At 46.0% G+C, this 18174-nt stretch overlaps 1 protein-coding gene across 2 annotated transcripts in view; it reads left to right on the top strand.

Moving 5' to 3' along the window:
* The window catches only part of VAMP2 (vesicle associated membrane protein 2), a 48173-nt gene extending 36680 nt beyond the window's left edge, over positions 1 to 11493 (top strand). For both annotated transcript variants that reach the window (XM_056570138.1, XM_056570137.1), the window contains exons 2-5: positions 8050 to 8164; positions 8257 to 8415; positions 9633 to 9684; positions 10033 to 11493. In XM_056570138.1, coding sequence (XP_056426113.1) covers positions 8050 to 8164; positions 8257 to 8415; positions 9633 to 9684; positions 10033 to 10049 — 343 coding nt within the window. In that variant the 3' untranslated portion in view covers positions 10050 to 11493. The remainder of the gene's footprint in view (positions 1 to 8049; positions 8165 to 8256; positions 8416 to 9632; positions 9685 to 10032) is intronic.
* The last annotated feature ends 6681 nt before the right edge of the window (positions 11494 to 18174 follow it).

Below are 18174 nucleotides of genomic sequence, written 5' to 3'. Positions count from 1 at the left end.
CTAAAGCCGGACCCCACCGGCAACAATAATGTAAAAATTATGAAGACCTATGTCACGATGCCGGCTGGCAGGAGGTGGATCCTCTGTGCCAGAGAGGGATTGGCGTGGACCGTGCTAGTGGACCGGTTCTAAGTCACTACTGGTGTTCACCAGAGCCCGCCGCAAAGCGGGATGGTCTTGCTGCGGCGGTAGTGACCAGGTCGTATCCACTAGCAACGGCTCAACCTCTCTGACTGCTGAAGATAGGCGCGGTACAAGGGAGTAGGCAGAAGCAAGGTCGGACGTAGCAGAAGGTCGGGGCAGGCAGCAAGGATCGTAGTCAATAAGGCAATAGCAGGAGGTCAAGTACACAGTATGGACAAACACAGTAACGCTTTCACTAGGCTCTAAGGCAACAAGATCCGGCAGGGGAGTGCAGGGGCAGAGATCAGATATAGTCTGGGAGCAGGTGGAAGCCAATTAAGCTAATTGGACAAGGCACCAATCATTGGTGCACTGGCCCTTTAAGTCTCAGGGAGCTGGCGCGCGCGCGCCCTAGAGAGCGGAGCCGCGCGCGCCAGCACATGACAGCAGGGGACGGGAACGGGTAAGTGACCTGGGATGCGATTCGCGAGCGGGCGCGTCCCGCTGTGCGAATCGCATCCCCTACGGCCATGACAGTGCAGCGCTCCTGGTCAGCGGGACCGACCGGGGCGCTGCGGAGAGAGAGACGCCGTAAGCGCTCCGGGGAGGAGCGGGGACCCGGAGCGCTAGGCGTAACAGTACCCCCCCCCTTAGGTCTCCCCTTCTCTTTGTCCGGTAACTGCCTCCCCTGGGATGAGGACACCGGGAAAGAATGGAGGGATTCCTCAACGGCAGGCAGTACAGCAGGAGTGGGAATGGGGAGGGAGGGCAGAGGGCGAGGCCTGGCATGGGGCAGTGTGACACCAGGACGGGGGCCATGAGGAGGCACCGAGGCTTGCCTGACTGGACTGGGAGGGGGGGAGAGGCAGTTCTTATGGCAGGCAGAGTCCATAAAGACCTTAGGGAGACCGGATACAGGGGGAACCACAGGGTCACGGCAGGGAGTACTGGGAACCGGTTTAAGGCAGTCCTTGAAACAAGAGGTACCCCAGCTCTTGATCTCCCCTGTGGACCAATCCAGGGTTGGGGAATGGTGTTGAAGCCAGGGTAGTCCAAGGAGAATTTCGGAAGTGCAATTGGAGAGGACCAAAAACTCAATTTTTTCGTGATGAGGTCCAATGCACATTAGGAGGGGCTCCGTGCGGTAACGCACGGTGCAATCCAACCTGACTCCGTTGACCGCGGAAATGTAGAGTGGCTTGACGAGACGGGTCACCGGGATGCGGAATTTATTCACCAAGGACTCCCGAATAAAATTCCCAGAGGCACCAGAGTCCAGGCAGGCCACGGCTGAGAGGGAAGAGCTGGCTGAAGTAGAAATCCGTACAGGCACCGTGAGACGTGGAGAAGCCGACTTAGCATCAAGAGACGCCACACCCACGAGAGCTGGGTGCGAGCGTGCGTTTCCCAGACGTGGAGGACGGATAGGGCAATCCACCAAGAAATGTTCGGTACTGGCACAGTACAGACAAAGATTTTCTTCCCTACGGCGATTCCTCTCCTCCTGGGTCAGGCGAGACCGATCCACTTGCATGGCCTCCTCGGCGGGAGGCCTAGGCGTAGATTGCAACGGAGACTGTGGGAGAGGTGCCCAGAGATTTAAGTCTTTTTCCTGGCGGAGCTCTTGATGTCTCTCAGAAAAACGCATGTCAATGCGAGTGGCTAGATGAATGAGTTCATGCAGGTTAGCAGGAATTTCTCGTGCGGCCAGAACATCTTTAATGTTGCTGGATAGGCCTTTTTTAAAGGTCGCGCAGAGGGCCTCATTATTCCAGGATAGTTCAGAAGCAAGAGTACGGAATTGTATGGTGTACTCGCCAACGGAAGAATTACCCTGGACCAGGTTCAGCAGGGCAGTCTCAGCAGAAGAGGCTCGGGCAGGTTCCTCAAAGACACTTCGAATTTCCGAGAAGAAGGAGTGTACAGAGGCAGTGACGGGGTCATCGCGGTCCCAGAGCGGTGTGGCCCATGACAGGGCTTTTCCAGACAGAAGGCTGACTACGAAAGCCACCTTAGACCTTTCAGTAGGAAACTGGTCCGACATCATCTCCAAGTGCAGGGAACATTGTGAAAGAAAGCCACGGCAAAACTTAGAGTCCCCATCAAATTTGTCCGGCAGGGACAAGCGGAGGCTAGGAGTGGCCACTCGCTGCGGAAGGGGTGCAGGAGCTGGCGGAGGAGATGGTTGCTGCTGTAGCAGAGGCAGAAGTTGCGACTGAAGTTGCTGCACCATGGTGGACACTTCCGACAGCTGGTGGGTTAGATGGGCGATCTGTCGGGATTGCTGGGCGACCACCGTGGTGAGATCAGAGATATAAGGCAGGGGAACCTCAGCGGGATCCATGGCCGGATCTACTGTCACGATGCCGGCTGGCAGGAGGTGGATCCTCTGTGCCAGAGAGGGATTGGCGTGGACCGTGCTAGTGGACCGGTTCTAAGTCACTACTGGTGTTCACCAGAGCCCGCCGCAAAGCGGGATGGTCTTGCTGCGGCGGTAGTGACCAGGTCGTATCCACTAGCAACGGCTTAACCTCTCTGACTGCTGAAGATAGGCACGGTACAAGGGAGTAGGCAGAAGCAAGGTCGGACGTAGCAGAAGGTCGGGGCAGGCAGCAAGGATCGTAGTCAAAAGGTAATAGCAGGAGGTCAAGTACACAGTATGGACAAACACAGTAACGCTTTCACTAGGCTCTAAGGCAACAAGATCCGGCAGGGGAGTGCAGGGGCAGAGATCAGATATAGTCTGGGAGCAGGTGGAAGCCAATTAAGCTAATTGGACCAGGCACCAATCATTGGTGCACTGGCCCTTTAAGTCTCAGGGAGCTGGCGCGCGCGCGCCCTAGAGAGCGGAGCCGCGCGCGCCAGCACATGACAGCAGGGGACGGGAACGGGTAAGTGACCTGGGATGCGATTCGCGAGCGGGCGCGTCCCGCTGTGCGAATCGCATCCCCGACGGCCATGACAGTGCAGCGCTCCCGGTCAGCGGGACCGACCGGGGCGCTGCGGAGAGAGAGACGCCGTAAGCGCTCCGGGGAGGAGCGGGGACCCGGAGCGCTAGTCGTAACAACCTATAGCTTATGCCTCTAGGACCTCACCAATGGTGCATAATGGTGTGGGCGAAGATAGATATAACAGCGTTTATTAAAAAATTGTTTTTAATTCAGATTATAAAATATAAAATGTAATATATAAATAAGTGAAACAGTAACAAAATATCACATTACACTGGCATTTATCTAGTGAAAATCTCACTGGGCCCTAGTGAGATATCAAAAATGTAAAAAATATATGAATATATGTAAAAAATATGTAATATGTATTCATATATTTTTTACATTTTTGATATCTCACTAGGGCCCAGTGAGATTTTCACTAGATAAATGCCAGTGTAATGTGATATTTTGATACTGTTTTACTTATTTATATATTACATTTTATATTTTATAATCTGAATTAAAAACAATTTTTGAATAAACGCTGTTACATCTATCTTCGCCCACACCATTATGCACCATTGGTGAGGTCCTAGAGGCATAAGCTATAGGTCTTCATAATTTACAAATCTGTTTAACTTTCTGGCACCAGTTGATTTTAAAATAAATGTTTTCCACCGGAGTACGCCTTAAGGACGCAGCGATTTTTCATTTTTGCACTAGCCATAATTCTTTCAATTTTCTATATGAGGTTTGCTTTTTGCGCCACCAATTGTACTTTTGTAATGGCTCATTTTACCACAAACTCTGTGGTAAAACACAGTATTTATACACAGTGCACTTTTTTGGTAAAAATGACCAGTTATCTTTATACTCTAAGTCAGTGTTACCCAACCAGGGTGCCTCCAGCTGTTGCAAAACTCCAACTCCCAGCATTACCCAACCAGGGAGCCTCCAGCTGTTGCAAAACTCCAACTCCCAGCATTACCCAACCAGGGAGCCTCCAGCTGTTGCAAAACTCCAACTCCCAGCATGCCCGGACAGCCTTTGGCTGTCCGGGCATGCTGGTGAGTTGTAGTTTTGCAACAGCTGGAGGCACCCTGGTTGGGAAACACTGCTCTAGGTCCATAGGATTACAGTGATAACCCAATTTATATAGGTTTTGTTTATATTACTTTATGTCCAAAAAAAATTAGTATTCTTTAAAATTGTCCTCTTCTGACCCCTATAACTCTTATTTTTCTGTATACGCAGATCTATGAGAGTCATTTTTTGTGCCATTTTCTGTAGTTTTTACCATATTTTTTTTTTTATTGGCCTTTTTGATCACTATCACTTTTATAGTCATTTTTTCTGCTATATAAAGTGACCAAAAATCAGCAATTCTGGAATTAGTTTATTTTTTACGTGTACGCCATTCACCGTGCGGTTTAGTTAACATTATATTTGAATAGTTTAGACATTTACGTACGTGCCGATACTGCATATTTTTATGTTTATTTTTCTTCACGTTATTCTATTTAAAAAATGGGAAAATTGGGATGATTTGAACTTTTATTAGGGAAGGGGTTATTCACGTTTATTAACATTTTTTTTTATTAACATTTTTTTCACAATTTTTTATTCCCCATAGGAGATTATTATGTGTAATCTTTAGGTTGTATACACTGAACAATGCTGTGGAATAGCCAAGCATTGATCAGTGTTATCGGCGCTCCATTTCTACAGGCTGCTGGGGAGCTAGATAGGAACCCTCCACCAGTCTTCTCAGCTAATCGGAACCCTGCAATTTTGCCACGGTTTTCGCAATCAGCTCCCTGAGCTATATTTCTACAGGGTTATTGCCAGCAGTGTCCGGAATTAGCCGTGTGTCCTGGCTACTGATATACAATTTGAAATAATTTAGGACGTACGTTTACGTCCTGTGTCCTAAAGGGTACTCTGGATTTAAAAAAAAAAATTCAAATTAATGGGTTCCAGAAAGTTAAACAGATTTGTAAATTACTCCTATAGAAAAATCTTAATCCTTCCAGTACTTATCAGCTGCTGTATGCCCCAGAGGAAGCTGTGTAGTTCTTTCCATTCTGACCACAGTGCTCTCTGCTGACACCTCTGTCCGTGTCAGGAACTGTCCAGAGCAGGAGCAAGTCCCCATAGCAAACCTCCAGCATGCTTGGAGTTGTAGTTTCGAAACAGCTGGAGACACGCTGCTTTGGAAACACTGATATAGGGAAATACTATAGAATTTCTGAGGGTTCTTTACATGAGATGAACCATCTTTTCACCTCTCCTCACATCTTCACGCCCAACTCTAGAGAGGTGAGAAGAAGATTTACACCTCTGGAGGAAAGTGAGATATAAAGCATCTGCTGAGCTCTCCTAATCTCATACCCATTATTAATAGATTAACCCATTAAAGGGAAACCCCTGAAAAAGCCTTTAGTGTCGAGCTGTATCATTATACATCACATACACCAAACAACAGAGACACTAATACCAATCATATAATCAAACACAAATAAGCTTTATTGTGAAAAATAGACATTACATTTATCAAGAACCAGATCACCTGCAAGCCCAACGCGCGTTTCGCCCATAGGCTTCTTTAGGGGGCGTCTTCTTTATCCTTTTTGGTTCATGTTATAATCTTTTTTGTTTTGTTTTATATTTATGATTCTTTTTTTTCTTCTTTATAATATTATTTTCTAAATCATCATCTCTTATTTATATTCTTTCATTTGTTATTTTTTTAACCTGTTAAGGAAAAAGGGCATATGGGTATGCCCTTGCGTCCTGGTACTTAAGTACCAAGGGCGTACCCATACACTCTGGTCCCGTTATCGGTGTTTAAAGCACACTCATGGGCTGAGCGTGCTTCCAACCCAATGTGTGTCCCAACTGCTATTAGCAGCCAGGACCCAGGGTTAATGCCGGGCATCACCGATTGGGCCAATGCCAGCCATTAGAGTACCTGTCATCAAACCATATTTTCTAAACTAACTTAGATTATATTCCCTAACTACTCCTAACACCCCTTCTGCCATTAAAAAAAAAAATGTCTGAGCTTTAAAAAGCTGTGTATCATACTTTTCACCTTTGTGTGAGCTCCTGGCAGGATAAAGTGGGTTTTTTCCAGCAGAGGCGAAGTCACTGAAGCCTGCGAGAGCTGTACCTTGTCATGCCCCGCATACACTTCCTGAGTTTGGTCTCCTGCCAGGCTGGGAGGAGACCAAACTAACTGTTTGACTTGGGGCAGTGAACAGAACAGAGCCACCTAGTGGACATTTTTTCAATCAAAGTGTAAAAAATAAAAAAAAGTAAAAATGTTTTTAAAAAAGTAAAAAAATTTGAAAAATCCCATTCCCCAATAAAAATGTAATCCCATTTTACCCCAAAAAGCGTAAAAAATTCATACATATGTGGTATCGCCACGTGCGTAAATGTCTGAATTATCAAAATATAATGTTAATGATCCTTTTTGGTCAGATTTTATATAAAAAAAATTTTTATAAAAAATTATTTAAGTTTCATGTACGCAACTGTGGTATCGATAAAAAGTACAGATCACGGCGCAAAGAATAAGCCCTCAAACAGCTGTGTATACGGTAAAATGAGAAAGTTATAGGTCATCAAAATAGAGGGATTTTAAACATACTAATTTGGATAAAAAGGTTGCGATTTTTTTGAAGTGGTCATCATGGGTATCATTTTAATCTTATTGATCCACAGAACAAAGAAAACATGTCATTTTTACCGTTAAATGTACAGCGTGAAAACAAAACCTTCCAAAATTAGCAAAATTGCGTTTTAATTTTTTTTAAAGTTCTCCACACAAATAATATTCTTTTGGTTGCGCCATACATTTTATGGTAAAATGAGTGATGTCATTACAAAGGGAAACTGGTCGCACAAAAAACAAGCCTTCATATGGGTCTGTGGATGAAAATGAAAATGCAAAAATAAAATTGTGTCCTTAAGGCCAAAAAGGGCTGTGTCCTTAAGGGGTTAATATTATTATAACTAATCATACTACATAATAAGTGTATACGATGTATATAAACAATCCTAGTAGTCAGCCACCATCAGCCTTATCTTCCTATCTGACTTCTTATTCTGCAACTTCTTTGGTGACGTCTTCTTCTTTTCCATCGTCTCTTTTTGTTGACCTACGTCTTGATGTTTTTGTTGTTTTCTTTAATATCCTCTTTCTTCATCTACATATTCATCTTCTCATCTTTCCTGCTTTCATCTTCTTTGTCCTATTTTTCTACTCCATCTTCTTCATTTTCCCCTTTTTTTTGCATTTACCTTCTTTGCCTTTTATCATCTTTTCTTCTTTTTATCTTTATTTTCTGCATCCTTTTTTTGGTTGACCTTATCGTCTTTTTTGTCTTGTTTTCATCATCATGATTCTCATGATCGTCATCTCTTACTCTACTTCATCTTCTTTTTTTATGTTGTTTTTTTCCCTGTGTTAATTATTATGAATCTTTTCCTTCATCATACTAAATTATGGAGTGAAAAAGGAAAAAGTTGTATGTGGTGCATTTATACAATTCTCATAGTTAGTCACCTGACTGGTGCTCCGGTGTGTGCCCCTGCACACACTGCTGTTTACTTCATTTGCTGTAATTGTATCTTGTGGATTCCAGGTCAGATTTAGCCTGCGTGTAAACGTGGTCAGATTATCCAGATTACATATACACAGAGCTGCTTTGATTGTGTCCTAATCTCAATCCTGTGGCTATTTCTACTTCTGTTGCAAACCATGATGCCCTGGACGCACATATACTTTTTGACCCCTTCTGCTTTCCAACCATTAACACCATCTCTTCATTGCTTGGGCACTATCTCCCCAACATTGGTCATTTCACCGATGGATTTTACAGCTCCCACACTATTTACACCACATCTCCCCATTTTACACACTATCACCCCACTATTGTTTGTAAATTAAAGACTCCAAAGTCAACACCAAGTTTTTCTCTTTCAGGTCTGCCCCAGCTGCTGGCCCCCCTGCTGCCCCAGGAGAAGGAGGAGCACCCCCAGCTCCCCCAAACCTCACCAGTAACAGGAGGCTGCAACAAACCCAAGCACAAGTCGATGAGGTGAGCCCTGAGGAGAAGGGGTGTGAGGTAAACATGAAGATGTATCCATAGTAGGGATAGTATGCACTCAACGTCTGTTCTCCTCCATCCAGGTGGTCGATATTATGCGTGTGAATGTAGACAAGGTTTTGGAACGAGATCAGAAGCTGTCCGAGTTGGATGACCGCGCGGACGCTCTGCAGGCCGGAGCCTCGCAGTTTGAAACCAGCGCGGCCAAACTTAAGCGCAAGTACTGGTGGAAGAACCTCAAGGTGTGTATGCAGGCGGTCCACCGAGTCTGAAAGTACTGTATTGTCCTAGCTCAACTGAGTAGGTTTGGGTGGTCTACTGGTTATCAGGTTCCTTTTTTCAAAGTATTTGGAGGAATTGATGTCATCTTCTTAGAGGTCACATGTCAAAAAACAAAATTAAGTTAAAGTTACCTAGGCTAGCCATAGACATCAGAAAAATATATCTATTGCCTATTCTGGTGACCCTCACCACATCTAACAATCACGGTACTAGCATCACACATCTTCAGCCTTTGGCACTAGGCTTCACAGCCTTGGACCTTTGGCACTAAGTCTGACACAGGTTGGGTCTATGATACTTGGATAGCTCAAGATGGGGTTGACCTACCTCGATTCTTATAATAAAGTTGGTGGACCAATTCCGACAAAAAAAGACACATAATCTAATATCTAATGGCCTATAGTGCAGTCTTGCAAGTGGAACAAAGAAAGGTTCCGACACTGTGTGATCCCAGTAAACCTTCTTCATACATGCATATCCATTTCTTCCAACATGTATACAGATTGACAAATTCCGGCAATAGCCTTACTTATAGGTGAAATCCAATACTAGTAGAAACAGGAGAGCCTGGCACTGCTGCCCATAACCAGCCCACACTGGGATGTTAGATACCGGCACGGTAACCTGAGGGACTTCACGGGGGTGCACTCCGGATAAGACAAGCAATAGCACACAGTTCAAGAAAAAAGTGGATGCACTCACCCGATGTATATGCTGGCAGGAATCTTTATTCACATGAATTAAAATTGTACATCGGGTAGACGCAGAGGAGCAGCCTTGCAGCGACAGACTGTTTCCTGCGCTTGGAGCGCAGGAAACAGTCTGTCGCTGCGAGGCTGCTCCTCTGCATCTACCCGATGTACAATTTTAATTCACGTGAATAAAGATCCCTGCCAGCATATACATCGGGTGAGTGCATCCACTTTTTTCTTGAACTGTGTGCTATTACTTGTAGGTGATCTTACTTTTATTAACCCCCTTTTAATTCTACTATCCCTGACCCATGTTTACATTGTGTTTGGTGGCTAGGAGCCCCTCTGGTCGTTGGTCACCCAGTGAGTATAGGAAACCGTATCACTCAAATGGATTAGGCCCTAGATGTCGACGGATGTTATCACCCTCCTACTGGAGATTGCCTGCGCTGTTTGTCTCTTACGGGTTTCTCTTCTCTCTCCAGATGATGATCATTATGGGAGTGATATGTGCTATCATCCTCATCATAATTATTGGTGAGTGTCCTGTGTGTCGTGTATGTATATATAGTGTGTGTATACCTGCTTCTGTGATCTGTGCTGTTTATGTATATGGCTCACTGTACTAACCTCTTCTTTTTCTCTTGCTTTTTTCTCCTCCACCTCTTCCTCCTATCGCCTCCCCTTCTCTTCTGTACCCAATTTCTGTTTCATCCCATATTATCCCTGCCCCACCTTATAACAACCCCCGTCCCCCCATCTTTTCTGCACCCCCTTTCCCAATCCTGTCTTTAACCCTTCCCTTTTCTACCTACCTTCCTGCCATTTTGTCATCCCCATCTACTCTCTATGTTTTGTGTTTTTTCTCTTCTTTTTTGCTTCCAGTTTACTTCAGCACCTAAGGACAGCGAATCTCTCCCCATCTCTCTGTCTAATTTTACTCCCCCCCATCGCCGGATTCTATCATCTATACCCCCAACTGGGACCAGACAAAACTCAACATAATTTCCCCCATTTTTCCTGCCTCTCCCCCCCTCCCCTCCTACCACAGGGAAGTGGGGACATATTGTGTAGAAGCTAACCCCTTCTCGCTCTCTCTCCCATGTAAATACCCAATGACTGGAGATCTTCCCTAACTTATATATACACACACATATATATATATATTTAATTTGTCCGTGTGCAGGTTTTTCTGTTCCCTTGTTTCCCGTGACGCTGTGTGTCCGTGATGTTTATACACTATCCCCTGCCCGAAGGGGGGAGGGAGGGGCAATTACCCCCGAAAAATGGTCCTTATATACCCCCCACCCTCATGAAATAAGTCAGGTTTTTTGGCTTTTACTTTTTTTCCTTTTTTAAAAAAAATTTGAGGATTTAATGGAGGAGAATCGTGTGTGTGTGTGTGTGTGTATGTACAGTATGTGTGTAAAAAAATAAAATAAAAAATATATATAATATATATAAATCCTCAAATCTACCCCCCTCCTCAGTATGCCAGTTTCATAAGTTTTCATCTATGGGGTGTTATAGATAGGGTTTAAATAATACAGACCCTTGGCCTTAGGATTTCCAAAATTGCTCTACTGTACAGCTTATAGGGCAGGTTAGGGTGACCCCCTTTCGCTTCCACTAATCTGGAGGGATTTGGTGTAAGCATAGGGGTTGATGCGTCCCCTATGGCCCCTATATCAGGACCAAACCCTTGTATTCTGCTGATATGCCTTGCAGGGGGCAGATTCAGTAGGTGACATTGGGGCAACTGGAGAGAGACAGGGTCAGGAGATAATAGCAGAGATTGGCATCTTAGCGTTCCAGCTCCTTCTTGCCACTTAGGAGGGAAGTGGCACTGTGAGGTGGCATGGGATGCTTCATGGTAATACCCTTTATGGGTTTTTTTAAATTTTTTTTCTACTATTACTGACACTGCCCTAATACCATGTAACAAGAGATGCCATGAAGGTTATTGTGTCAAATCCCGAACTTTACCACTCCATGACTGTAATAAGAGAGGATGTCCTCTACCCCGAGGACCTGCCTTCTTATACCAACCCTGTATGGGAACAGCCATTATGTAGCTGCAACCAGACGGGCAATGAGGCACATACAAGGCTGAAACTTCACCCAGCCATACCCCATCATCACCAAACCCAATGCAAACATCCCTGTGTGCCTGGTTGCCCTGTTTGCTTGCAATGTATCATTAGGAGGGAGGGGCGAGTGTGTCCAGGGACAATAGGGTAAATCTCCCCCTCTCTCCTTGTTACCCCCCCTTCTGAATTTCCCCTCCCCTCCTCCTACCCCCCACAACATAAATATTAAAATAAATGTTGTTTAACCAAAAACAAATGGTGTTCTGACTGATTATTTTTGCGGCTGCTATGGAATTACATGTGGGCCTCCTCCTTCAACACAGACTGCGGTAGAGTAGCCTGCCTCCCCCTTCTACACAGACTGCGGTAGAGTAGCCTGCCTCCCCCTTCTACACAGACTGTGGTAGAGTAGCCTGCCTCCCCCTTCTACACAGACTGCAGTAGAGTAGCCTGCCTCCCCCTTCTACACAGACTGCAGTAGAGTAGCCTGCCTCTCCCTTCTACACAGACTGTGGTAGAATAGCCTGCCTCCCCCTTCTACACAGACTGCAGTAGAGTAGCCTGCCTCCCCCTTCTACACAGACTGCGGTAGAATAGCCTACCTCCCCTTCTACACAGACTGCAGTAGAGTAGCCTGCCTCCCCCTTCTACACAGACTGCAGTAGAGTAGCCTGCCTTCCCCTTCTACACAGACTGTGGTAGAATAGCCTGCCTCCCCCTTCTACACAGACTGCGGTAGAGTAGCCTGCCTCCCCCTTCTACACAGACTGTGGTAGAATAGCCTGCCTCCCCCTTCTACACAGACTGCGGTAGAGTAGCCTGCCTCCCCCTTCTACACAGACTGCGGTAGAATAGCTTGCCTCCCCTTCTACACAGACTGCGGTAGAATAGCCTGCCTCCCCCTTCTACACAGACTGCGGTAGAGTAGCCTGCCTCCCCCTTCTACACAGACTGCTGTAGAATACCCTGCTTCCCCTTTCTACACAGACTGCGGTAGAGTAGCCTGCCTCCCCCTTCTACACAGACTGCGGTAGAATAGCCTGCCTCCCCCTTCTACACAGACTGCGGTAGAGTAGCCTGCCTCCCCCTTCTACACAGACTGCGGTAGAATAGCTTGCCTCCCCTTCTACACAGACTGCGGTAGAATAGCCTGCCTCCCCCTTCTACACAGACTGCGGTAGAGTAGCCTGCCTCCCCCTTCTACACAGACTGCTGTAGAATGCCCTGCTTCCCCTTTCTACACAGACTGCGGTAGAGTAGCCTGCCTCCCCTTCTACACAGACTGCGGTAGAATAGCCTGCCTCCCCCTTCTACACAGACTGCGGTAGAGTAGCCTGCCTCCCCTTCTACACAGATAGCCTGCCTCCCCTTCTACACAGACTGCGGTAGAGTAGCCTGCCTCCCCCTTCTACACAGACTGCGGTAGAATAGCTTGCCTCCCCTTCTACACAGACTGCGGTAGAATAGCCTGCCTCCCCCTTCTACACAGACTGCGGTAGAGTAGCCTGCCTCCCCCTTCTACACAGACTGCTGTAGAATAGCCTGCCTCCCCCTTCTACACAGACTGCGGTAGAAAGGCCTGCCTCCCCCTTCTACACAGACTGCTGTAGAATAGCCTGCCTCCCCCTTCTACACAGACTGCGGTAGAGTAGCCTGCCTCCCCCTTCTACACAGACTGCGGTAGAATAGCCTGCCTCCCCCTTCTACACAGACTGCGGTAGAGTAGCCTGCCTCCCCTTCTACACAGACTGCGGTAGAGTAGCCTGCCTCCCCCTTCTACACAGACTGCGGTAGAATAGCTTGCCTCCCCTTCTACATAGACTGCGGTAGAATAGCCTGCCTCCCCCTTCTACATAGACTGCGGTAGAATAGCCTGCCTCCCCCTTCTACACAGACTGCTGTAGAATAGCCTGCCTCCCCCTTCTACACAGACTGCGGTAGAGTAGCCTGCCTCCCCCTTCTACACAGAATGCGGTAGAATAGCCTGCCTCCCCCTTCTACACAGACTGCTGTAGAATAGCCTGCCTCCCCCTTATACACAGACTGCGGTAGAGTAGCCTGCCTCCCCCTTCTACACAGACTGCGGTAGAGTAGCCTGCCTCCCCCTTCTACACAGACTGCGGTAGAGTAGCCTGCCTCCCCTTCTACACAGACTGCGGTAGAATAGCCTGCCTCCCCCTTCTACACAGATTGCTGTAGAGTAGCCTGCCTCCCCCATGCTAGACATACCGCTGCAGTCTGCCTCCTATATGCTACACAGACTGCTGTAGACTGCCTCCCCCTGCTACACAGACTGCTGTAGAGCAACCTACTTTCCCAATACAGACTGATGTAGATTGAACTGCCCCTCCCCTGCTAAACAGACTGCTGTAGAGTAGCCTGCCTCCCCTGCTACACAGACTGCTGTAGAGTAGCCTGCCTACCCCACTACACAGACGGCTGTAGAGTAGCCTGCCTACCCCACTACACAGACGGCTGTAGAGTAGCCTGCCTACCCCACTACACAGACGGCTGTAGAGTAGCCTGCCTACCCCACTACACAGACGGCTGTAGAGTAGCCTGCCTACCCCACTACACAGACGGCTGTAGAGTAGCCTGCCTCCCCTGCTACACAGACTGCTGTAGAGTAGCCTGCCTACCCCACTACACAGACTGCTGTAGAGTGGCCTGAATAGCCCTTTCTACACAAACTGCTGTAGAGTAGCCTACCTGCCCCTGCTACACAGACTTGTTTTAGATTTCACCCAGTGAGTAAATGGGGAAACACCATAAGAAGATCACAGAAGAAACCAGCAAGACAAGGAGGAAGAAAAACAAGAAATTCATGAGAGGAAGGTCTGGTGAATATATTGGACACCATGTGAAGATTTATGAATTCCTTGTGGATACTGGTAATAATATATATGAGTGGAAGATAGGTGACGTGTCTCCAAAAAATAAAGATGACATTTTAAAAGTTTTTAAAATAAATAAGTTATATACTGTAAATAAAGAATAAACATTTTTTATTATTATTTATTTTATTTTTAAGCTTTATGATTTTTCTGCATGATGTTGATTAACTTTTTCAATACTCTAAATACGGAAGAAGAATTAGAAAACAAGACCTAATTTCTTCAAAAAAAAGAAAAAAAAACAGCACCACACCTGTCCTCAGGGTGTGTGTGGTATTGCAGTTCAGTTCTGTTGAAGTGAAAGGAGGCATGTGGTAATACCATACACAACCTGAGCACAGGTGTGGTGCTGTTTTTGGAAGAAATATGTTTTTTTTAGAGAATTATTGCCATGATGCGAAAGTGATTTGACCCACGTAAAGAGAAACGTAATGTGTGAACACTGCCTCAGGAGAGGTGTATTTATATCATGATTCCATAGATAGCAGCAGCAGTATACAAATGGAGCTGGAGGGGAGGTGTACAACTACGATATATCCTTATGTCATAGAGATACCAGGAGCAGTATACAGATAGAGATGGAGGAGAAGCGTATAACTACTATACTATATATATTTATATGGCTCCTATAGAGATAATAGCAGCAGTACACAGATAGAGCTGGAGGGGAGGTGTAAAACGACCATATATCCTCACTCCATTGAGATATCAGCAGCAGCATACAGATAGAGCTGGATGTGTGGTGTATAACTAATATATATCCTGATCCCATAGAGACAGCACAGCATAGAGATGGGGGGGGGGGGGGGGGGGGGGGGGTGTTGGGTCTGTAAGCTGCAAGGAGGGTTCTAATAGGTAATGATGTCATCCTGTAGTTCACAGGAAGTGAGTTGACCCAGGACTGACCACTTCATTCAGCATTATGATTTTCTGTGGGTCAGGCTGGTGATCACATGGCCCAGTCACAGAAATAAAACACATAGACGCTGCTGTGCTGGAATGAAACAAATTGCGCTGTACAACAAGTGATGGTGAGTGTGCATTATATGAGCAAAAAAAAAAAAAAAAAACGGAATGTTTCATTAATATAAGTGTAACTTGTCAGCATAATCACTCACTGCGCCACATTGAGAGAAATCCTTTATTGCCGCCACAGTCGTGACTAAACCCAAATGTCACCGATTTGTCTGCAACCCACATGATGCTTTTCTCGTTGTAACAAATAAGCCAAAAAAAGAATTAAACTGAATAAATAAAAAAACTGCTACATTTGTTTTTATTTTACATCAGGACAACCTACACTGACTGTAATGCAGAAGATGATTCCTTATCTTTTTGGTGAATCTATTCTATACACTCGCCATCTGTCCGTTTTTCGTCTCCCATGTTAAGACCCCAATACTTGCACATTTTCTGCTTCATCAAATAACCCAGATCAGTGTTTATCAACCAGCTGGTGGCGTCTTGGTTGGGAAACATGGGACTAGATAGTCTGGGTTTCCTGTTTATTTTTTTATCCATTGGTACTATTTTATTTTGTTTACTAGCTGAGTACTTTGCATTGACCGGTCTTCCTACCTAAACCTGGTCGGAGAGAAAAAGCAATAATGACATTCTTGTCCTCATATCCCGTCCTCATTTCCCGACCTCATGTCCCGACCTCATGTCCTGACCTCATGTCCTGACCTCATATTTCATTCTCACATCCTGTCCTCATATCCCAACCTCATATCCAATCCTCATATCTCATCCTCATATCCAATCCTCATATCTCATCCTCACATCCCGACCTCACATCCTGTCCTCATATCTCATCCTCACATCCCGACCTCACATCCTGTCCTCATATCCTGTTCTCATATCCCAACCTCATATCTCGTCCTCACATCCCGACCTCACATCCTGTCCTCATATCCCAACCTCATATCTCATCCTCACATCCTGTCCTCATATCTCATCCTCACATCCCGACCTCACATCCTGTCCTCATATCCTGTCCTCATATCCCAACCTCATATCTCGTCCTCATATCCAATCCTCATATCTCATCCTCACATCCTGTCCTCATATCTCGTCCTCACATCCCGACCTCACATCCTGTCCTCATATCCCAACCTCATATCTCGTCCTCATATCCAATCCTCATATCTCATCCTCACATCCCGACCTCACATCCTGTCCTCATATCCTGACCTCACATCTCGTCCTCATATTCTATCCTCATAGTTCGTCCTCATATCCAGACCTTATATCCCGTCCTCACATCCCAACCTTACATCTCAATCTCATGTCCTGACCTCATATCCCATCCTCACGGGATATAAATAGATTGTGGTTAAAGGACAAGTGATGTGGGTGTATCGGGTGAAAAAAGGGAACTTAAAAAGATGGGGCGTAACAAGCGGGAGACATGGCTTGTGAAAGGGTGTGGCTTGTTAAAGGGGCGTGGCTTGCAAGCTGGACTGACACACTCACAAGGATATGCAGGGCAGAGCTTGTGGAGTAAGGTTCCAGAAGTCCCTTAGACTTGCATAGGACTGTATTTTTATTAAATTTTTTTATGTAATCTCTAAATTTTTTACATTATTTTTGTTTAGTTTCTATTTTTCCCCCCTTTACCTCCTCTTGTCCTGATTTATTTATTTTATCCTCCGCACTGCTCACTCTCCAGCCTATGTTTATCTGTCCTCCCTTTTATCCTTTCCTATTATTTCGGCCTTTGTCTCTTTGGCTGCCTCACTTCTCACACTCACGTCTGTGTTCTTCCAGCTGACTGCCGGCTCCTCTCATTGGCTGTTGCCTGGCCACCGATACACAATCACTGTCTCCACTGTGACGCATCCTCCAGCTGTGAGTCATCAGAAAATAATAATTCTCCTTTGCCAGAGACATGTCTATTTCTCTCAGTAATTTTTGGCTTTTGTTATAACATTTATCATAAAGTGCCGAGGAATTTAAGATTTATTTATGGTCTCGGTTATGTAAGTGTGTGGAGGAATTTCACATTTCTTATGTAAGTCTATGTATATAAAACTCAGTGGGATATAAGGATGAGATATGAGGTCGGGATATGAGGACGGAATATGAAGGTGGGATATGAGGTCAGGATATGAGGAGGGGGTATGAGGTCAGTAAATGAGGAGGGGGTATGAGGAAGGGGTATGAGGAAGGGGCATTAGGTCGGGATATGAGGTCGGAATGAGGACGGTATATGAGAGCAGGATATAAGGATTAGATGAGAAGGGCTGCCATCAGAAATTTTGGTAGGTAAGTGTGTGGGGGGAAAAGGTAGGGGGATTGGGTGGTGATGGGTAGGTTATTTTCCTTGACCTATCAGTTAATGCCCCATAAGGTAGGTAGTAGGTTATGCCCCTGGTAGTTGGTAGGTAATGCCCCCAGTAGGTAATGCGCCTTGTAGATAGATAGTAGGTAATGCAGTAGATAGTGCCCCTAGTAGGTAGTTAGCAGGTAATGCCTCCAGTAGGTAGTGTCCCCCAGCTGAGTAGTGCCCCCAGTAGAAAGTGGCCCCAGTAGGTTGTGGTCGCTGGTAGGTTGTGCCCTCAGGTAGGTAATTCCCCCAGTATATAGTGACCCCAGTAGATAGTTCCCCTATGTAGGTCATGCCCCCAGGTAGGTAATAATGCCCCCAGTTACTGTAGGTAATAATGTCCCCAGTTATGTAATAATGCCCCCAGTTACTGTAGGTAATCATGTCCCCAGTTAGGTAATAATGCCCCCAAATAGGCAATGCCCTCAGTTAGGTTATAATGCCCCCACATAGGCAATGCCCTCAGTTAGGTAACAATGCCCCGAGTTAGGTGACAATGCCCCTAGTTAGGTAATAATGCCCCCACATAGGTAATGCCCCCAGTTAGGTAACCATACCCCGACATAGGTAATGCCCCCAGTAAGGTAGCTATACCCCCACATAGGCAATGCCCCCAGTTTGGTAATAATGCCTCCACACAGGTAATTCCCCCAGTTAGGTAATAATGCCCCAGTTAGGTAACCATTCCCCCACATAGGCAATGCCCCCAGTTAGG

Source organism: Hyla sarda, chromosome 4, assembly GCF_029499605.1.
Source record: "Hyla sarda isolate aHylSar1 chromosome 4, aHylSar1.hap1, whole genome shotgun sequence".
Lineage (NCBI taxonomy): Eukaryota > Metazoa > Chordata > Amphibia > Anura > Hylidae > Hyla > Hyla sarda.
The sequence above is the reverse complement of the archived record's forward strand: the minus strand, read 5'-3'. Positions and strand labels throughout refer to the sequence as shown.